Raw genomic sequence first — 23,690 nt, 5'->3', positions numbered from 1 at the left:
AATTTAAGATGGCGGCTGTTTAATGGAGTTTTAGGGCCTGAAACAATGCATTATTGGTATATTTGGTATGGGGATGATGTCTGAATTCCAAAAATGGCGACTAGAATATCCAAGATGGTGGTCCAAAATCTAAGATAGCGGGTCCAGATTCAAGATGGCCGCTGTTCAATGAAGCATATTTCTCGTAGGGAAGAGGCCTGGACGCCAAAAATGGCGACCAGAACATCCAAGATGGCAATCTTAAATCCTAAATGGCGGCTTCAAATTCAAGATAGGATCTTTTTCTTGAGAGTTTAAGGCTCAAACATTGAAAGCCAGATAAACGATATGATTTCTGGTATCTTGAAATGGATTTCTGTTAATTGTATGAAAGTGCGATATACATCAACATTTCAATTGAGTTTTATTGAAATGGGGTTTCGAAGGCACGAGAAAGGCGCCATCACCACTAGGTGGGTTAATAAGGGTTTATAATTTATAAATCCTGTTCCCAGTTCATTGGTGGTGCCGCAGCTTTGGTAGAAGATAAATAGCCGCTCGATGACCGCAATCCAACAAAGTTCCTGCAGCGCCACTATGTCGAAGTTACGGGTATTTAAAACGTCGTAGATTACCCTGTCACATCCTACGAAACCAACTTGCAATTCCGGTCCCGGGTCATTTGGCCGAATGCCGGTTGGCCGAACGCCATTTGGCCGAAAGGGTCGTTTGGTCGGCCACTTGGCCGAATAGCTTTAGGCCGAAAATGAATGATGACCTTAAGTGACCATGTCACTGTTCCATTAAATCTTTGATAAACTATTGGTAGTTTCAACGCCAACTAGTCCCTGAATGACAACACTAGAAAGAATAGCCTATGATTAAAAGAAAAAGAAATATTTCCTATATTTCTCATGATCATATTGACAGTTGGAATGTCAAAGGCTGTTTCTGAATTCTATTGATCATGATTCGGCCAAATGGCCGGACACATGCAATTCCATATGATAAATCTGCATATACTGCTCAAAGTGGACTTCAACCTACTAGGCGGACACTACACTTCTGCGGAGGAAACTTCCTTACTTCAAACACTTCTTTCACGTTATATTAAAACCACTTGGAATTAGCTTGACTGTCTCGACTCACTGATGGACTTCGACTGACTTACTTTTATTTCATACTCGATGAGCGAACCGCTCTCTTCATCATTTTATCGAACGCACATATTCATTTGAGTGCCTAAATCTAAATCGTTTAACGCATACATAACAGTTCTTCCCTTTTTCAGAAATTGGATTAATCTAATTAATGCAATTGTAAATTTCAGATAACAATTATTGAAATAACTGAATGACCTATTCGCTTTCAGTGCACCTAGCCTCTTCTTTGATCTAGTTTCGATAGGGCTTCTGATCATCACTTTCCTGTGTTTCGCCTGTCGTTCTTCCGATTGAAGTTGTGCTTCAGGAAACCCTGGGAAGTCTTGTTCTTCCTCGATAGATACACGTCGACGTTTCTGGTTATTTCTCACCGGCATAATCACCATGCCTCACCTTAGAGCGTCGATTCGGATGATACATCTTTTTTAGCTGACTTCTGTGTGCCGTCAAAACGTGGGTTCCTAACGCAATCTGAAAGATATTATTAGATACCCTTTTTACTAATTTTGCTTCTAACCATTTGGGAAAGTCAACAAGTTTACTATTTTTATAGTACAGTTTATCCCCTGTCACCAACTCATCAAGTCCGTCTAAAACAGTAGCTGTCTTTTCGACTATTTCCTTCCTTACTGGTGCTTTTTCCAAATTTTGTTTGTATGTATTCTCTGGATGTATTAAATCCAAAAGCATCTTTGGTTTATAACATAGGACCCTTTCCGAAGGAAATTTTCCTTCTGATCCGCTACAACTATTCCTATAATTAATTAGGAACAAATCCAACTTTTCTTCAATTGTCAGTGATTTTGTATGACTGTCGAGTAAAAACTTTTTCAAAACGTCCTTTACAACTCTCACCATCCTTTCAGCTTGTCCATTGGAAGCCGGGTTATAGGGTGGACTTTTAAGTACTTTGATGTTGTGTTTCTCTAAAAAGGCCACAAACTCTTGAGAGTTAAAGGGTGGACCACCGTCGGTTACAACAACATCGGGCAGTCCATATCGAGCGAAAAATGAAGCGAACTTTCTATTAACTATTTTTGCGGTTGTACCGTATCGTAGCAGTTCTACTTCTAGCCACTTAGAGTAGCTGTCAATAATTAGCAAAAAGGTTTTATTTTCTAGGTGAAAAAAATCAGCATGTATCCTGCTAAACGGATGAGTGGTAGGTATCCATGACTCCTTAGATTTTTGTTTAGGTATAATTCCCATTTGGGCGCATGTTGAACAGCATTTGACAAATGCCTCAATGTCGTTATTCATACTAGGCCAGTAAACGGTTCGCCTGGCCAACTGTTTCATCTTTACGACTCCTCCGTGATTGATATGCAGTAGTCTGCAAATGTCGTGCTTAAGTTTTTCAGGTATGACCACTCTGTTCTGCAATAACAGTACTTCTCCAACTACTTCCAACTTTTCTCTTTGAGCAAAAAAATTACTAAAAAGCTTCGGTACGGATTTTGGCCAGTCCGTTTTAACAAATTTAGCAATTTCTGCCAAAATGTCATCATCTTTGGTTGCTTTAGATATGGTATTGAAGTCTAATGGTAAATCATTGGAAAAATTCAAACTGTTGATGTTTTCATAATTGAACTTGCTCGGAACTTTTTGGTCTAAGGGAAACCTACTACAAAAATCCGCATTACCCATTCTGGTACCTGGTCGATATTCTATCTCAAAATTGTAAATAGATAATTCTATTATGTAACGCTGCAACCTTGTTACACATATCGACTGCTTACCCTCTTTGCCAAATATTCCTATTAAGGGCTTGTGGTCCGTGAAAACCTTAAAGTTTTGACCAAAAAGGAATTTATGGAACTTTTTAATAACACAAACTAACGCCAAAGCCTCAAGATGCAATATCGGGTATTTCTTCTGTGCAGGGTTGAGGGAGAAGGAAGTGAAGCATATTGGCCTTTCCTTGCCATCCACAAGTTGTGCCAACACTCCTCCTAATCCATATGATGAGGCATCAGTTATGACTACTATTGGCTTACTAGGGTCATAATATTCAAGAATGTCTGCATTAAGTAAACTTTGTTTACTTAAATCAAATGCTTTATCACATTGATCGGTCCATTCAAAACGAATATTTTTCTTGAGAAGGCCATACAAACACCCCAAATTAGAAGCCATGTTCGGTACGAATTTATTATAATAGTTAATCAAGTCTAAATAAGCCTTTAGCTCTGTAACGTTTTTTGGGGTTTTTGCGTTAGCTATCGTCAAAAGTTTCTCTGGAGATGGTCGCAATCCGTCACTTGATAAAATATGCCCTAAATATTGTAATGAGTCGACAAAAAATTTACATTTCTTTAGATTTACGCTAACGTTAGCTTCCATAAGACGATCTAATACTAACGTCAGTTTATTTAAACAGTCTTCAAATGATTTTCCTGCTATTAAAACGTCATCAAGGTAGCAGCAAACACCCTCAATCCCGCCAAGAATTTGGTCCATTATCTGTTGGAACAATGCCGCACTCGAGGAAGCACCTTGGGGCAAGCGATTGTAGGTATACAGACCTTTTACAGTGTTAATAACCATATATTTCCTGCTTCGCTTAGAAAGCTTCAGCTGCGTGTAAGCACCAGCTAAGTCCAAAGAACAGAACACTTTACATCCTGCTAAAGTAGCGAAGATATCTTGAGCGAGTGGCAAAGGATAAACATTTGGAATCAAGATCTTATTTAGAGAAACCTTACAATCAATTACCATTCTGATCTCGTTGTCCTTTTTCAAAACAGCAATTACGGGCGAAGCCCATTCGCTCGCTTTTACCGGGGTTATAACGCCTTGTTCTTCCAACATATCCAGGTGTTCAAGAAATTTGTCCTTAATTTTGTAGGGCACTTGATACGCACGTTTGAATATTGGTTGATCGGGTTTAACTGTCAGTTCAGCCTCATACCCTACAATGGGATCTGAAAAATCCTTATCAAATATTTTTGAATATTTTGTTTTTATCATACCTAAGGCTTGTTGCTCTTTGGTCGTCTGTTCAATGTTGTTAATGAATAGTTTTTTCCAATTTGGATAGAAAGCCTCCATCCAGTCCCTTCCAAGCAGCGGAATAAAATCCCTCTCACTTTTCAACACTATCATTGTGCTTTTGATTTCAAGGTCGTTAATGCACACTCTTACAGAAATCTGTCCCACTACTGAAAGCTTAGCACCATCTACCACAACTAACTTCTTTGTACAAGTCAAAATAGGAATGTGTTTAAAATATTTTCTGTAGAGGTTCTCACTCAACACTGCTACAGCTGAGCCAGTGTCGATTTCCATAGTGAGTTTAATGTTTTCAATTACTACCTCCACTAAGCATGGTTCAGTAATGCTGTTCACGCACGAAATTTGCATGCAACTGATATCTGACTCCGCACTAGAATCACGTAGCTTCAAACGATCGAATTTGCTGACTTGCTGTGATTCTACAACCTGTACCTCATCAACAAACTTTACAGCACTTCTATTTTGCAATATGTAACAATTCCGCCTTATATGTCCCCTACGCTTGCAATAGTTACAAACTGCGTTACTGTGCGTATTGCGATCATATCTGTCGCGGCTATTATCACGCTCCCGACTGCTATTCTGCCTGGTAAATCCATTATTCCTACCCTGTCCGCGATCAAAACTCCTGCTTCTTGAACGATATCGGCCTGAATATCCAGCTTGCTGTTGGTTGTAATCATCGTCTTTCTTTCTGCCTAACCGATATTTAACAGACATAACACCTGCACCAGGGTTAGTACTTTCAACTTCTTTGAAACGCTGGCCCGCTAGTTCACTGCTTATTATTAACTTTTCAACCTCCTTCAGTTCGATATCATCCTCCGAAAGCAATTTTTTTTGTAAGTCCTTATCCTTCAACCCAAAAATCAATCTGTCTCTTATCGCCTCATTTTTGAACTCTTTAAAATTGCAATTTTCTGCCAATAAATTGATTGCCAACACAAAATTTTCTGTAGACTCATTTAGTCCCTGGAACCTATTTGCAAATTTATAACGGTACATTAATGCAGGTTCCGTTTTGTCAAAGCGAGCTTTAAGTTTTTTAACAATATCCTCATAAGATAGGGTGCTCACGTCTTGCTTAGGAAAGAGTAACTTGATTTCATCGAATAACTCGTCACCACCTAAGGACATGAACCAGGATGATTTTTCTTCATCTTTCACCTTGTTAATACGACAGAGAATCTCAAATCGCTCAACGTAGTTGGTAAAGGACCTGCCAGGTTGGTAGTGATCGATGGAACCAATGAGCCCAGAATTCGACATTTTAATATTTTATTCCTATAACGGAAAAGAAAAGGTCTTTCTTACTTACAGGAATTCAGCTACAATCCTTCGCTCACCGTACTATCTCACTAGGTATGCTGCTGCGCGAGTTGAAAATCCTCACTGCTCACTGCTCATGCAACGTTGAACTTCTCGCTCTCTCGCTGTCGTCATGCACTCTCAACCACCTGCTCACTCTCCGCTTCCAGCAACTAGCCTGATCAGCTCATGCAATGCTTGATCCCAGTACGCTACTGCCACGGGCTGCCGATCGTCTGTCTGCGCTTGACTCGATGAACTCACTCTCTGGAGATCTTGCTCGATCCCGATGTCCTCTTCCACGTAACGCACTCTTTACGTTCTTCCTAGTTATCACAGAGATTCTCGAACCGAGGCTGGCTAACCACTCGTTTGGTATCTTCGGAACTCACGATCCTAATTATCACACACGCTGACCTCACTTGCTACTGAAGGTAATTGAATATTCTATTGGGTATTGATGTCGCCGTAGACCAATGGCGTACCGATGAAAAAAAGAGGCTGTGAAGAAAATTTAACAAAATGATGTAACTATCACGCCACTTAGTGATTTGAATGAGGTTCACAATACCAAATAGGCAAATATTAGCAATTTGTTAATTTGTTAGGTACTATTAATTCGCCCAACAGCACTCTAGTCTTTTCTGCGAAATAACTACGAGTTTCTGTCTGCGTTACCGAGTTTCTTCTAGCAAACAACTTCCAAAGACAACTCTTATGAATACTTACGTTTACTCACTCTAGAAATTAATTCCTGTCTGAGCTCGTTTACCTCGTCGCCAGTTGATAAATCTGCATATACTGCTCAAAGTGGACTTCAACCTACTAGGCGGACACTACACTTCTGCGGAGGAAACTTCCTTACTTCAAACACTTCTTTCACGTTATATTAAAACCACTTGGAATTAGCTTGACTGTCTCGACTCACTGATGGACTTCGACTGACTTACTTTTATTTCATACTCGATGAGCGAACCGCTCTCTTCATCATTTTATCGAACGCACATATTCATTTGAGTGCCTAAATCTAAATCGTTTAACGCATACATAACACCATATTCCAATCGAAGTCCTTTTTTCGTCGCGTGCGTCTTTGTCGATTGTATCGAGTCGTATTTTCTCCTATGTTATTCGTAATGGGGATTTTTACGGGTGACTAATTGGGCACCATTGTGCCAGTTTTGTTTAACGTCTCAACTGCCAGTAGTGGGAGGAGCATTTCTTATAATGTTGGGGTTCGTCGCTTAAGTTTTTGCTCAAGTCTCCTGTTAGTGTGTTTGGAGAAAAACTTTTTCAGATAAAGTAAATATATATTTTACTTCTTTTCAATGGGTTTCTTCATGATTTTTGTCGATAATTCAGAGAGTATTCACATATATAGTAATGGTTCAAAAATAATGTCATCGATGTTATAAATTATTTCACAATGTTCGTTGGATGTGCAAAGTTTATTCTCTGACATTTCTTTATTTTACAATATTTTCTCCTTTTACCTATCTAAGCTTATACCTAATTATTGGTTCAAACTCAACTCCATTATGTACAAATGTGATATACATACATCCAGGTATAGATCAAGGTGTTGACTAAATTGGAAGACGATAATGGGTAAAATCATTGCCCATTACCCATTTAACGATTTTAAAGCTAATAATGGTGCTTCGGGTGTTACATTTTAGTCCTCGGTTGCTTCGGCTGCCTCCTCCGTGATGGTAATTGCACTGGCCGTTTGCTCAATTTCACTAAGCGGTGTCGTCATCAGGACCGAGTAGCGGATTTTCTTGGTCTTGAAATAGCTGTAGGAATTATCGAACAGGACCGAGTCTGGAAGATGGGAGAAGAAAAAAAAATCGGACATTGTGGAAGCTCCGATGCCGTTAGGATAGTCCCTATACTCACAGGTGCATCCTGGTTGACACGTGATAAATCCGGACTCGTCCACCTGGTGTGACGCTACTCGCTTCAGCGGAACTTCAATTTCGTTTTCCTGGGTTTTCTTGTTGGTGCATTTGATGCCGAATTTTATGTCGTGGTCGAAGGTTCGGAACTCCCACCTGAAATTTTACAATATACGAGTATGTATAACGATGTAATATAAGTATTTAGTTATATATTGTATCCTATATTTTACAGGATTGGGTTAGGGTGTTCATATAATACTTTAGACAGCTTACAGTGGAAGCTATAAGCTAGATAACCAACTGCTATTTGGCTGGACTGCCAACTGGGTACAACACACAAATTGAAAACAGCCTTTGGCGGTGGCAGCTCAGTCCAGTTATCAACCAAACGCCAAGGGGTCAAACTTTCAAATAGGTCGTTACATTATAAAAATTGACTAACTTCTGCTCGTGGCTTTCTGGTATTTTCTGGTTATTCAATGAGATTGAGGTACAAATGGAGGCGCTTGGTTGTTGATGTCTATGCTAATTAAAAATTAAAAAAAAAGCTCACTTCTTAACCGAATTTCACCAAATTTGAACCGCGAACTGCATGTGTGCAGTGTGACAAGCACGAAGACTCCTATTGCCCGAGGAAGTCAAGGAGATTTCCATTACGAAAAGTTCCAGAACCGACCTGGAATCGAACCCGTCACCGTCAGAATGGTCATGGTGAATACCCACGCCTTTACAACTTGGGCCATTGGTTTCTTTGAGTTCTTTGAGTACAATGCAGAGCTATCAAACGTTTGTTATATTCGAATGGCACGAAAAATGATGCGAATAATTCGCTTATGCGCTCAGTCGTCTCGTCACTATAACATTTCGGGCAGCCTTGTTGCCTTTTTACCATTGCACAGTGGTCCAGGACCCAGATTTACGAGAAAAGATGCATTCAGCGCCTTCAAGTGATTTTTTCAGACAAATATGGTCTTGTACTTACAAAGTTGGGCTGCAAAACGGTGACTCGATAAGGAGAGCGTCCAACATAGCTCTGGTCCTCACAAGTTCCTACCTCATGCTTCCACGGGTCAAACGATGACAAAGACCGCCAGCTAAGAGTTGTGTGCTTAGCTGGTAGTGCAGCCTGGGCACTGTTGTCCTTCTGACTTCAGCTAGATTGAGGAGGTACGATCCGAGTGTCTGTTCACCAAGGAGGTGCGGCTCAAATAGCGTCTGTTCTGGCATCCAGCGGCTGAGTAAGAAACGCTGCACCACGCCCAGCTAGATCCAAGGTGGTAGCCCCATCAGTGTGGTCGCCCTAGTGTTGGTTGGGACGTTAAACAGAACTGGCGCGATGGCCCTCCGGCGAGGCAGGAGTGTTGGCGTAGGCCCAATAAGCCACCCGTCAAAATCCCCATTGCGAAAAACAGGAGAAAATACGACTCAATAAAACCGGCAAAGACCCACGCGACGAAATAAGGACTACGATTGGAAACTTGGAACACGGAATTGCAAGTCACTAGGTTTCGCAGGATGTGACAGGATAGTATACGACGAGCTACATCCCCGCAACTTCAACTGGCACCACCAATGAACTGGGAACAGGTTTTATAGTGTTGGGCAAGATGTGACAACGTGTGATCGGGTGGCAGTCGATCAACGCAAGGATATGCATGTTAAGAGTTAAGGGCCGTTTCTTCATCATCAACGTCCACTGCCCACACGAAGGGAGACCTGATGACGAGAAAGAAGCGGTCTACGCGCAGTTAGAGCAAACATACGATTATTGCTCACTGCGTGACGTGAAAATCGATGTTGGCGACATGAACGCACAGGTAGGAAGGGAGGAAATGTACAGACCGGTATCGAATGATAACGGCCAGCAATGCGTAAACTTTGCAGCCTCCCGTGGAATGGTAGTCCGAAGCCCCTTCTTCCCCCACAAAGATATCCACAAAGCCACCTGGAGATCGCCCGACAATCAAACAGAAAACCAAATCGACCACCTTATAATCTGTGGGGATTGGGAACCAGTAGGGTAGAATATCTAATCCCTTCATCTCCAGTACCGAAACATGCATCTTGCAACACGTCACTTGCAATGTTACCAACGGTCTACAAACAACACAAACAGCTCGGTGCGTCTTCGTGTCATCGTGCTCTTCGGTATCGTCTGGACCACGACTGCGGTGCCACCACTGAGCACAAGTCAATCGTAAGTAGTCGGTCGATCAGGTAAGGGGCTGTCCATTTAGTATGTAAGGGAATTTTGGGGTTTTTTCGACACCCCCTTGCTCCTATTCGTAGGGTTTAGGCTTGAACAATATGAAAAACATGTTGAACAGGTTGTTTCAACACGACAGTTTAAAACAGGATGATATTACAAGGGCATTGCATACTTTTAGGTGTTCAAGGATTTCTGTTCCTATTTACAAAATGGATTCCAATTCGTGAAAACACGCTAAGAGATCCAAGATCAGATTCAGACTGCACTGTGATTGATCTACCGAGAAAGGCGGCCATGACGATAAAATGTTTTCTCAGAGGTATTTAATGGCCAATAGGGTGATTTTATATAGCAATATCTCAATCATCGCCGACAACTTGATTGGAATTACAGAATAGCAGCTTGTAGCAGCCAAATTTGATTTCAATGTCTTCCAGGGATCTAAACAACGACATAGATGTAGTCCCGAAGCGAAACTCAGCGAAACTTTTTTGTATGAAACGGTTTGTATGGGAAAAATTTGATTTTTTTTAAATGTGGCATCATTTAATAGTTTTAAAATCAACATTTATACGTCTGATACGTCATTTGAGAGGTTTATTAGCAAGTTTTGAGAAATTACTTTAACAGTTTAACATTTTTTATTTAAGCCGAAGATATGCGAAGTTGACCATTTAATTAATTTTACCAAAAATTGGCAATTGTCTCATTCTGCTGCCAATATGTCGATAAGTATAGGGATTAGCAAACTAATATTCTAGGGTTTAGTCTACTTTCAACTACCATACCTGAATCTCAAATTGGTTGAAGGATTCGTCATTGATATTGTCGGAATCATTAAAATTTAGAAAGCAGTTTTCTCGTCTAAAACGCAAATGATCGTTATGAAAATGTATTCACTGTATTGCACACGGACAGTGGAATGCAATGAATACATTTTCATTATAATTCTGTATGTTTAGATAGAGAAAACTGCTTTCTAAATATCAATGATGACGACAAAATTCAAAATAGTTCAAGGTGGCGGTTGTATTAAGGAGTTTTACATATTTAGTATGGAGAAGATAGCCAGAAATGGTGACCAAAATATCCAAGACGGCGGCCCAAAATTCAAGATGGCCGTTCAAAATTTAAGATGGCAGTTGTTTTAAGGAGTTTTAGGTTCTAAAAACCATGCAGTATGGGTATATTTGGCATCAGTGCCGCGAAACATCAGCGTACTAGTCACAAAAAGCTGATAAACACCGAACTTGTACCACCTTGTCTTTGCGCTTCCCGTTCGCTCTTCCTATGATCGCTAACACCATAAAATACTGAATACCACACACATCACTCGGCCATCTTCGTTTTACGACAGGCACACTGACGTGACCGGCGTGGATGTGACTGTCTTGACTCCCTCCTTCTGTGCAAAGCAGAGGCATGCACAAAGGTATGCGAAACAATGCATATGGATTAGCTCAAGCGAAGTGTAGGTAGAATTAGCATAAGTTAAAATACACGTTAATAAGAACAAAAAAAAATAGCTCAAGCACGGCACTACGTCACAAATCCTATTCGTTCAATATAGCTCAGTTAGAACCAGAGTTAAAAATTTTCATTTTCAGTGAGTGAAATTCAACGTGAATTTTGAAGATTCTCAACTGAGGGATCAAAATAAAATTCATTTTGGTGAATGAATTTTCTCACTTATTCATTCATTTTTCTGTCACTGACAATTTTCACTGAGAAATATAACTTGACCATAACTCCCGATTATTCTTCCAATCACTTCAAAACTTGTGTATAGTAGTTAATTACAATACTAATTAACTGCTCTATTTGTGAATTGAGTCGGATTGTGCGTCTGTTAACAGAAATTGGACATTTTACGACGTGCGAAAAAATATTCGTGACAGAGAATTGAATGAAAAAAGAGAGGCATTCAGCTGACAATGAATGTGGCCAAACACAGATGAAAATATGAGAATATCAATTTTCACTTTCAGCCTTCGAATTTTTTACACACACGCACACACAGAGCGCACCACGTAGTGCGCTCTATCTGTGGCAAACGCTCTCACTTTGGCCCGCAATGCACCGTTTCTCAGAGAGATTGATGCTCTCGCAGGCCAGTAGCCTGAAGCCTGCTGAAGCACACTCACCAACTGCCATTGCTGCAAAGAGGGGGAGGATGGAATCCACAAAATTTTTGTCACTCCGGCCGTGACATGCTAGCTGGTTCGTATCACCATGAGAGGGGTGATTCCAAAAATGGGTTCGAATGATTGTCTCGTGATGGTCGCGATAATTCGCAGGACTGTTTGGCATAGCGAAGATGTCCGGATTTCAAAAATGGCGACCAGAAGATGGCTGTTTTAAGGAGTTTTAGGCTCTTAAGCTATGCAATACGGATATTTGGTATGGTATAGAATCCAGCAACGGTGAACAGAATATTAAAGATGGCTGTCCAGTAACTATCGACAAATTTCGTCAAAAAAGAATAAAATAAGCCCTCCCATACAGATTATGCCAAAAACTCCTAGTTTATACAAAACTGAACAATGTTTGTAGCCAACGTAATTTTTTTCACAGTTATGTATTGTGCAAAGCAATCTGTGAAAGTTTCGAGATGATCGAAATATTTTTCAAACTATAACGATTTTTTTAAAGTTTTACATATATGGAAACGAGTTGTCAAACTTCAAACGCTGTTTTCTCCATTTCTACTTTTTACAAATAGGACTGTTTTGCAAGTGGGGCAGTCAAGCTCTCTTCAATTGCTCTTGCGCTGAGCTCTATCACTGTTCGACAAAAAAAAACTTTTGTCGTGATCAGAGACCCCATTAGGCTCAGTGTACCAGTTATGACTATAGTACCTCAAATTCGCCATAGTTGATTTTCAACCTTTAAAGATACAAATCAACAAGAAAAAAAATCGTGAACAACAGATCACGAACACAAAAGATGATTGCAATCATTCAAACTTCACAATTTGCTCAAATTATGGTAGAAATAAATCATTTTCCTTAACTTTTCGGCTTCCTTGCACCCTATTTCGCCATAGTGTACCAGTTATGGCAACTCCCATAAGGAATGCATGTAAATAGTGCGAAGTGGAACCCAAATTAACAAATGTGTCCATAACTGGTACAGGGTTCCTATCATTGGCACACGCCGTAATAAATACTAAAAGTAATTTTGGCTCCGTTTCTATATTTTTCCTGTAAAGTATTAAAACAAATCAATCATTTGACTTATTGTTTACATTCGTCGGTCTTCTTCTTATTTTTGTAGAAATAGTTTTTCTTAGGTTGTGCGATAACTGGTACAGGCACCCTAGTAGGGAATAAAAGCGCATGGAAAATGTAGAAAAATGCCATTTTCAAATCTGTTGGAGCACCCCTAGAAACTTTTTGAGATGAGTTTGAATTTTATTCATTTTTGAAGGTTCGACAAGAGCTTTGGAAATCATCATAAACACATTTGAAATACAATATCTTTGAAATGCAGTTTTGTGCACCGCTGAAATTTTCACAGATCTGAGAAGCAACTTTGATAAATAACTAGTCAAAATTTCAACCTATTACGACATTCCGTTTCGTTGATACATATCCGCAAAGGCTTAACTCGGACCTATATAGTGAAAATCTTTTAGGTTTTTTTAACACGCACATATTCATATCCATTTAAAAAAAACTTCTATGCGTTAATGCCGTGCAGCGTCAGTCTTTCAGGTACTTCGAACATCTCGGAATATTGGATGGATTTCCGCTCCAGTAGGAGAAAACGTTTCTTTAGAAGTTCTCCACTAGGTCACTAGATGTGACGTCCGTTTTCTAGTGTTAATTTTTCAGTCTCTGACTGAAGAAGATGAACATTGTATTTCAAACATCTGGTTTAACTAAGTATGATTCTGGAAAACTATACGAGTAATTTTAGGATATGTTTACAAAGGATCCACAGGAAGAAAGTTAGATGAATTCATTGAGGTCAGCATGAGTGTTTTAAGGAAAAACTTTTCCAAATAAATTCAATGTTCTAATTGCAGTTTTCGAAAACTTTTTTGTCGCTTATGAAAATGAACAAAGTTTATTGTAACATTTGACATCAAATGTTACTTTCATAATCATGTTCAAATACCAATAAACTGCGATTTTGAATGCGATGGATTAGGATCACAATTCAGGCAAAATACACTACGTACACTTAATTCAAGGAAGTATTTTGTTTTGATCGAATTTCGAGTCGTGCCCAAATTTAAATATCCATACATCGCATATGGATGAGAATGCTTTTCAATGATTTGGTGTGTACCGTTCCAGATTGCTTGACCTGGTGGATATCAAGCAGTTACATGTTCTTAAAAATTTAAATACGATGCGGAAAATATATTCAAATTCCAACGACCTCTGCATTGAAACAAATTTGGACTTAAGGCGAAACTGGAAGCATTTTCTCATTTGTTTGGTTCTTGATTTTTTATTAAATAACGGAGCAATATTTTCAAAATCGGGCTTCGTCCACATGTAGAGTATGGATCAAGGTACACTCCCGTGCAAAAGTTTGGGGTCACCCCCTCGAAAACATGGAAATGTTTTTTGGTCATATCTCAGTCATCTTCCATTTAATCCACTCGTTCCTAGACTCTTTCGAAAGATAAAGAGTTAGATTTGATTCGTAGGTACTTTTCACAAATTTCATATAAAATTTTCAGTATGAAAAGTTTACCTAAACTTACACGTTTTTCCTAAATCTGTACGAAAAATTGTTTTCCGTGTAATTCAAAATTGGGTCAACCAAATTTCAAAATTAAAGTTGCATTAGAACCCTATTTCTATCCTCTTTGAGAGCCATTCATTAGATTTTAGCGGAAAAATGCATAACTTATTTTAAATTATCGAGTTAGGTTTACAAGTCACCGTGCAAAAGTTTGGGGTCACCCCTAAGTATGCTGTATCGTGCAAAAGTTTGGGGTCACCTTCCAAATGAAGTCTGAGTCGGATTTTTATTCAAATCGTCATTGTTTTTGGTGCAACTCCAATTCCTTCTTTGATATTTGAATGACAAGACACAAAAATGGTTATGAAATGTTCATAAACTAAGTTCTAGACTAATTTAAGGTAGAAAATGGTATATAAAATCCATACTAAATCAGCTAAGTTCGTTATATTGAGTGCGAAAGAGGATGGAAGTGAAATTAATATGACTAATTGGTGAATTTTACCCTATATAACTGTAAGTGTTATAACCACGAACATACCATTACCCCAAAATCCATAAGTTTCAGGAATGTTACATATTTAATTTTAAATTGCATTTTTATCAAAAAATTATCCCTTTGCTTTGCACCAAAACCCAAAATCTCGAATGTAATAGTACATTCCGAGAAATGGCATTCGTTGTTATGGATTTTGGGTTAATGGTATATTTGTGGTTTTAACACATACAGTTATATAGGGTAGAGTTCACGAATGAGTCATTTTAATCTCACTTCTATCCTCTTCCGCACTTTATATAACGAACTTAGCTGATTTAGTATGTATTTTATACCCCATTCTCTACCTTAACTTTGTCTAGAACTTTGTTATATGAACAATTCATAAACATTTCTGTGTCTTGCCATTCAAATATCAAAGATGGAATTGGAGTTGCACCAAAAACAATGACGATTTGAATAAAAATCCGACTCAGACTTCATTTGAAAGGTGACCCCAAACTTTTGCACGGTGACTTGTAAACCTAACTCGATCATTTAAATTGTGTTATGAATTTTTCCTATAAATTCTAATGAATGGCTCTCAAAGAGGATAGAAAAAGGGTTCTAATGCAACTTTAATTTTGAAATTTGGTCGATCCAATTTTGAATTACACGGAAAACAATTTTTCGTACAGATTTAGGAAAAACATGTAAGTTTAGGTAAACTCTTCATACTAAAAATTTCATATGAAATTTGTGAAAAGTACCTACGAATCAAATCTAACTCTTTATCTTTCGAAAGAGTATAAGAAAGAGTGGATTAAATGAAAGATAACTGAGACATGACCGAAAAACATTTCCATGTTTTTGAGGGGGTGACCCCAAACTTTTGCACGGGAGTGTATGTTCTAAATTTTTTTGTGGTGGAAAATGTTTTCCATTTTTGCATAAACCATTTTTTGTAAATAAAAAGAAAACCGGGTTAAGTACGGTGCCTTTGAATTCCACTAAGAATTTGCATCCTTTGACAGATACGTATTTCGACCTCAACTGTAAGGTCGTCTTCAGTGTCTTGTACTTGACTCGACTCGAGTCGAGTCAAGTACAAGACACTGAAGACGACCTTACAGTTGAGGTCGAAATACGTATCTGTCAAAGGATGCAAATTCTTAGTGGAATTCAAAGGAACCGTACTTAACCCGATTTTCTTTTTATTTACAGATATTCCCCTAACAAGCCCAGGTTAATCATCATCATTTTTTTGTGAAATTTTGTTCAAAAATGGTTTCTGCAAAAACGAAAAACATTTTCCACCACAGAAAAAAAAATAGAAGATACCTTGATCCATACTCTACAAATGTACAGGGGATACTCAAAATAACTGGGACAGGTAAAATATTCACTTTTCAAAAAGTGTTCAACTCGCTGTAACTTTTCGAAAAGGGCATCAAATATTCTCAAATTTTTACTGTAAGCTTATCAACTAGCTGTGTATCAGTGGTTCAAATGTAGAAAAGATCGAGCCATTCTACACGAAGTTATAGAGATTCTAGGAAAAGGTATAATTATTACTTTGAGCTGTTATATCTCCGGATTCAATGAACCGAATGCAATGAAATTTTGACCATTCAAGACTTATATAATGAACTCTGGAAAACATTTGACTTTACTTGAAATTTTTAACAAGAAAAAAAGTTATAGCGATTTTATTTTTTCCACGATTTTTTAGTAAATTTATCTATTTTTCATGTGCATCCCATTACTTTTTCAATTTTATGCCGACTATTTGGTAGCGTTCCTTTCAAACATAAATATATTCAAGTCAATTAGAGGGAATTGAAATAAACTATAATTACTATCTCGATTTTTGAAACGATGATGAAGTTTTGGATAAATTGGTGTTATATTAGAAAAATATTCTAATTATTATAATTTTCCTTCGTGTAAAGAATTTTAAGTTTTGTCAAAAGTTTTTAATAGCTTATTATATAAGTCATAAATGATCAAAATTTCATTGCATTCGGTTCATTGAATCCGGAGATATAACAGCACAAAGTTGGCTATCGTATAATTATACCTTTTTCTAGAACCTTTATAACTTCGTGTAGAATAGCCCGACATTTTCAAAAATTTGACCACTGATACACAACTAGTTGATGAACTTGCTGTAAAAATTTGAGAATATTTGATGCCTTCTTCAAAAAGTTACAGCGAGTTGAACATTTTCTTGAAAAGTGAAAATTTTACCTGTCCCAGTTATTTTGAGTATCCCCTGTATGTATGTATGCATGTAGAGTCTACATGTGTACGAAAACCGATTTTGGAAATATTGCTTCGTTATTTAATAAAAAATCAAAAACCAAAAAGTGAGGACATGTTTCCAGTTTCGCCTTAAATAAATAAATTATATTGATTCGCCTTAGTGTTTCTGGATAGATAGTATTTAACACTATATTAACAAATAGGATCTAGGACCATTTACGCAGGAGCACCTATTTTGGGCACTTGCTGCTATAACTCAGTCAATTCCAAACCGAATTGACTTGAATTGTTGCACATAGGTAGATACTGTGCGTATCTGATCGTGTCTCAAAAATCAAGTCAATCGGTTCTAAATTGACTGAGTTATAGACATAAATGCCCAAAATAGGTGATCCTGCCCAAATGGTTCCAGACCCTATGCCGCTGGAAGTTATAAAGACATTTTACAGTCGTGGAGGACTTTATTGAGCTTCAAATTAAGATTGAAAATATTTTACAACATGACAAATTCAATTAATTTCATAAAAGTGTCTTCAATGGTTATGCCCCAACATACACATTCTTTATTGTGAAACTAACAAAAATGTGATGAAAACTACAGTGCTTGTACGATTACTAATAGTAAATGGAGAATGTTCTCATTTTTGGCTTGCATTTTTTGAAGATTGCATTGTTTTGAACAGTCCTGAACTTAAACCATGTTTTCTGCACAATGCCAGCTTCAAATTCATTGTATTGAAATAGATTTGTTTTATTCAATAAAGTAATCAATTTTACCACCTTGGAATGGCTAGGAGGTTTTTCGAAACATTAAGTGAATATAGACAAACCACGAAAACACTGGACACGTTTTTTTTGTACTGATCGCAAAATATAAATGTATTAGATTTTTTTAAATTTTTACACAGGCTTACCACGTTAGTAATTTGAAAAATCAACCGGATTTTCTTCTCGAAAATTTGAATTCAATTATTTAGATCATAAGTATAGCATTTCGAAGTCGGTGTCCGGCCATTTGGCCGAAAGCCGTTTGGCCGAATGCCGTTTGGCCGAACGCCATTTGGCCGAATGCCATCTGGCCGAAAGGGTCGTTTGGCCGAATGCCGTTTGGCCGAATCATGATCAAAAAAATTCAGAGGAAGTTTTTGACATAACTAACTGCCAATATGATTATCAGAAGTATTTCCTTCTTTTTATCATAGGCTATTCTTTCTAGTTTTAATATTCAGGGATTAGTTGGCGTTGAAACTGTCAATATATCATCGAAGATTTTTCCTTCTTTGAATCATAGGCTGTTCTTTCGAGGTATACTGGGACGGGGAACAGTGGTATGGTCACTTGATTTCATCATTCATTTTTCGGCCAAACGGCATTCGGCCAAATGGCATTCGGCCAAATGACCCTTTCGGCCAAATGGCGTTCGGCCAAACGGCATTCGGCCAAATGGCGTTCGGCCAAATGACCCGGAACCTTCGAAGTCAAATCAAAGTAAAATAGTTATTTTGTTATGATTAGATAAGGATAGGGGCTTGCTTTTTGTGATTAAATTAAGAGAAAACTTCAAGGATTTGTATTATATAAGTCATATTTGATTCTTCCCGGATATGTATCAATGAAATGGAATGTCGTAATAGGCTGAAATTTAGACTAGTTATTTATCAAAGTTGTTGCTCAGATCTGTGAAAATTTCAGCGATGCACAAAATTGAATTTCAAAGATATTGTATTTCAAAAGTGTTTATGATGATTTCTAAAGCTCTTGTCAAACCTCCAAAAATGAATAAAATTCAAACTCATCTAAAAAAGTTTCTAGGGGTGCTCCAACAGATTTGGAAATGGCATTTTTCTACATTTTCCATGCGCTTTTATGCCCTACTAATGGGATCTCTGATCACGGCAAAAGTTTTTTTTGTCGGACAGTGTATTTATAATTCTATACAATACACAAATTATATGCATATTACCTTTCACACAGACCAGTGTATGATCACTGGCCAGTGGCCACTGATCATCTAACCGTCGCTAATACTGCACCGGCCTTCAGCAACCTATTTTTCATTGATTGATTTTTGGTAATAAAATTCTCCATAATATCGGTAAACTTCGAAACCTTGTTACAGGTTCGCTATAAACTGTAGCCACTTTTCCAAATGCCACAACCTGCCATAAACCACTTCTGCAGCTCAGTCGGCAGGAACCAGAATAGATTTAGATGATTGATTTATGGTCCGGTGGCAAATTATTGACGCCAGCGGTTTATACTCACTTCAAGAAGCACCCGGTATCCTCGCAGTCGAACACCAACTTCAGCTTGCCGCCCTTCTTGATCTCAGTCTCGGTGAAGGTCAGGTTGTTGTTAAAGCTATCCTCCTTGGAGGTGTACATGGACTTTGGCACCTTTCCGCCCCAGCAGAGCTTCTTCTCGCACTTCGGGTTGCCATCCTCATCCGTCATGGTTCCGCCGAAGTACTTCGGGATCTGTGACGCCGGACACCGGTCCAGAATCGCCGGCAGCCACTTGTTCCGGTCCGATTTGTAGATTTTGATCTTGTCGATGGTGTACTCACCGAGGAACTTCTTCACCATGTTGTACGCGAAGGCAAACACTTTCGGTGCGTTGATAATATAGCAGCACTTCAGGATCTCCGGATAGTTTGCCTCGTACATTTTGATCAGTGAAATAACCACCTCGCTAGCCGGTCGCCACACGTACTGCTTCAGGTTGAAATTCTCCATGTCGAATATTACCACAAACTGCCGACAGTTGGGATTGTTCATCTTTTGGCTCTGCTCGTAGGCCAGCTTCATGTAGCGTTCGAGGGCCTGCAGTGTCATGCGGACGATATCCGCCCGGGAGACCGTATGCAGCAGACCCCAGATGTCGAACCCGGCAAACGGAATGATGATGATTGGCGAACCCTCCCGGTCGAATCCACTCACACCATGCGGGGCCAAGTCTATCAAGATCTGTGGCGTGGGCCATTTGTCGATCTCGTCGGCATTCCAGCGTTCGCGAAACTTCATCGACTCACGCAACATCTTTTCGGCGGCTTCTGGGTTCCACGAACGTGCTGCGAGGGAAAATCAAATGAAATGCATAAATTAGTGCTTATGATCGTTTGGCGATAAGGCGCTAATGTGTTGGAGCTTGAATGCAGTTATTTTGTTCATGAATAGGGATAGATGAATAAACAATGAACACATTTTATGCACGTGAAATGATTTGTTAAAATTTATTCTTATAGGGCATAATAAAATGTAAAGTTTCAAGGCCTCGTGATTTTAAAAACCCTCAACTCAGAGAGCGGAATTTAAAATTAAATGCGTTTTACGTACTACGTGTTACACTTATTTTCTTCAAGAGTGCATCTGCAAAACAATAGTGAATATTCTGTGAGAAAAAAAAAAACAGCAGAATGGATTTGTAGCGCAATCGATGGTGTCGTTTTTGCGAAATCTAAAGATAATTTCTAGGCAATCCATGCTGCAATCTCTGGAGAAGTGCTGGTCGATCACCATAAAGTATGAACACTTAACAAAAACTTGATTCAACGCTACTGCTGGTGTTCTGGTGACCTCACAAATAAATTTTCAAGAAAACTTGAAATTCTAACAGAAAATGCTGCAGAAATTTAAGCGGGAATCCATGATAAGTTCCTGCTAGATTATCAGTAAACAAATATCTCTACTCAAGAAATTCGAACTCTTGAAAATAATTCGTCTTATATTCTTACTGGATTTCCTTTAGAAAATGTTACAACAGTTTTGGTGTTCTCCGATATGAATAAATCGTAAGTGTCTGATTAAAATCAAACTCCAGAATTCTGAAAACAAAATCCTTTAATTCTTCTAAGTACTCTGTAGATAATTCTTCAAAATGTTTTCAAAAACCATCTCAGCATGTATTCATTGCACCAACCAAGAGCGTGCGTTCAATGTTGTTTTCGTTAGCAGTGACAAAACCCAATCTATGGGAAAAGCGGTGGGAGAATATTTTGATGGGACAAAATTTTCCGCGTGTGAGTCTATTACGGGGCAATCCGCAATATACTTGTTAGGTACATTTATCATCACAAATCTCATTTTTCTTAATTTTAGGTAAAATCGGAAATTTTCACTTATAAGAAATTTCTCCATATAAAAAACGATACAATTTTGTTACAAATCGGAAAATTCAGTCGTATTCAATCAAACATAGGCCAAAAAATCATACAAAAATAAAAATTAATTGATCTTAGAAAAAAAAACTTTTTTATTTTTGCCGCGAAATTTTTATTTCTGGCCCATGGTGCTGTGGGAACACGCGACCCTCCCCCTGTCCCCCCTCTCCCTAAATACGGCTCTGTTGGTAAGGTATGAATAATATAATAATAACTGCAAAAATTGGCCATTTCTCAAAAATCTATCCGCTCAATTTCCAAAAGTGGACGCGATACAAAAGTTTTTAACATCCTTAGCTATAGTTTGCAGGGTGGGACCGCAAGATTTCTGATTATGTGCAATTTTAGAACACTCTACTAATACATAATCAACTAGCTTCTGTGTAAATTTCATACAATTTGGCAGAGACATTCTATAGCTGCGAATATCCATACATCGCATATGAAAAATACAGAAAATACATTTTATTATTATTAACAGAGTATTAACAGATTCACTAACCTGGGACACGGTTATATGGGTAAAATAAAAAAATGGGAAAACTTGTTTCTATATATTTTTCTAGTTCCATTTTGCCCCCAAATCAGCTGTACAAAATTTCAGCTCGATCGAAGAAACTATGTTTTAGCGCCCGCTTTTTATAAGTTTTTATACGATTTAGTATGGGGGAAATTTACTTCTTCAAAGAAAAATCGCTAGAGGTCACCCCTTGATCCTTAAAACTGAGTCAATGAATGATGTCTGTAGAAAACTTCACTAGAAATCAGACTTCCGAAGACGCAAAGCGATGCGACGTTCGTGGAAAAAAAATATTAAGCCTTATCCGATCGATAAAATTACGATATTTTATTATGTATTGTTATTTCTTACATGTTATACAGCATTGCAGCAGTGTAATGAGTTTTTTTACCTACTATTTCGCCCTTTTATTCTTTGACAGATACGCATATTTGATGAAATTTTACCAGAAAGTGTACTCATGTGTATCATATGCAACTGCTTACGAAATTGCATCATTATCCTTGCTGTACTTGGACTGCAGCGGAAAATTACCATATGGCATGCAGATGAAAATAGGGTCATACAATTTATGACAAAATACCGTTTTTATTGAACAATACGATCAAGCATGGTATTCAAATCGCAACAGTACATTTCCGGAACTCGAAAAACGATATAATGGAGAAACTCGAAATATGTGAAATGGTAAACAATTCTAGTTTGACATTTGAGGTCGACCTTGAAGTGATGGAATGCGACATTTTCCATATTGGGATTCGAAAATGTTCCTATCTGACGTGCACGGTATCAAAAATTTACTAAGACAAGAGTTTAATCACAGAATCCCATCGTTTTAATTTTTAACGGACTATTCAAGTATTCTGTAGTTCGCAAATCTCTCGCTTATGGCGCTCACATCGTTTTTGCTCTTGTTTGACATTTGCTCACTACCGCCATCTACTCAGTGAGTTTGGCGCTGTCCATAAACTACGTAGACTCATTTTGAGCAATCTCAGACCCCCCTCCCCCTTCGTAGACTTTTATTCATACAAAATTTTCGAAATTTGTATGGAGTAGACTTTGAGCAGGACAAATATGAACTGATACGACTGAGTCGAGCACTTGACACTGAAGAAGTCTGTAAGTCACAGACGAAATAGGCCTATCTGTCCGAAGATAAGCACAGTAGTAGAATTAAAAGGAATTTGCTCGTCCTTTCTAGTTTTTCTTTAAAAGAGTTATTCATTTTTTATTTTCTTTTGCAAAAGTAAAGTATTAGTGAAGTGTTTTTAAATTAAACTAGAGTCTGAAGTAATCATACCTATTACATTAACACGCACATGCCGAACATTTTTATTTCTTTTCAAATGTTATTACAAGTTTTATTTTTATGTTAAATGTGCTATTTTAACTTGTAAATGGTCGGCGTTAAGTCAGAGAGAACCATGTGTCTTTTACCTTATTTCTAGATAAACGACTTTGAAGTTTGCAACTCAATAAGTTTTTAGTTTTTCAACAAATGTTCTTGAATTTTTGCCATAAATCTTAATAACTATTCATCAAATCATCGATCTGTATTGATCGCGAAAAAACGTAAAATAAAGCTTGAAACCGAGTAATTGCTTAGTAATTGATTGTACTTGGTCCACTCTGATTGAACGATTTTTGGAAAATCTACAACCAACTACAGTTCGCACTCAAGTTTTTACATAATTGATGAAAAAGTAATGTACGAGTAGGACGACAGTTAATAGGAGTGGTGTATAATGTGAGCAGGAAGTTTGATATTTGCTGTTTATGTTATTACACTGTTGATTACCATTTTCAATTTTTATGTTCAATCACAGTGGACTAAGTACAACAGTTCAATATCGCATGAAGGGTAGTCAATCAATGAGCTATTCAGGAAATCTTAACTTGAACATTTAATAGCTAACAACCTTTGAACGTATTTTCATAGTTCGGTACGTTTTTGAAATATTGTGGTTACACAGTTCATAATAATTTATTCAG

General features: G+C 38.0%; 1 protein-coding gene across 2 annotated transcripts in view; it reads right to left on the bottom strand.

Moving 5' to 3' along the window:
• Positions 1-6,894: 6,894 nt before the first annotated feature.
• The window catches only part of LOC109407928 (SEC14-like protein 2), a 99,809-nt gene continuing 83,013 nt past the window's right edge, over positions 6,895-23,690 (bottom strand). For both annotated transcript variants that reach the window (XM_029876473.2, XM_029876472.2), the window contains exons 4-6: positions 19,282-20,086; positions 7,365-7,519; positions 6,895-7,289 (exon numbers count right to left, since the gene is read on the bottom strand). In XM_029876473.2, the coding sequence (XP_029732333.1) occupies positions 7,141-7,289; positions 7,365-7,519; positions 19,282-20,086 (1,109 nt within the window). In that variant the 3' untranslated portion in view covers positions 6,895-7,140. The remainder of the gene's footprint in view (positions 7,290-7,364; positions 7,520-19,281; positions 20,087-23,690) is intronic.

Source organism: Aedes albopictus, chromosome 2 (genome assembly GCF_035046485.1).
Source record: "Aedes albopictus strain Foshan chromosome 2, AalbF5, whole genome shotgun sequence".
In the NCBI taxonomy this organism is placed as follows: Eukaryota; Metazoa; Arthropoda; class Insecta; order Diptera; family Culicidae; genus Aedes; species Aedes albopictus.
The sequence above is the reverse complement of the archived record's forward strand: the minus strand, read 5'-3'. Positions and strand labels throughout refer to the sequence as shown.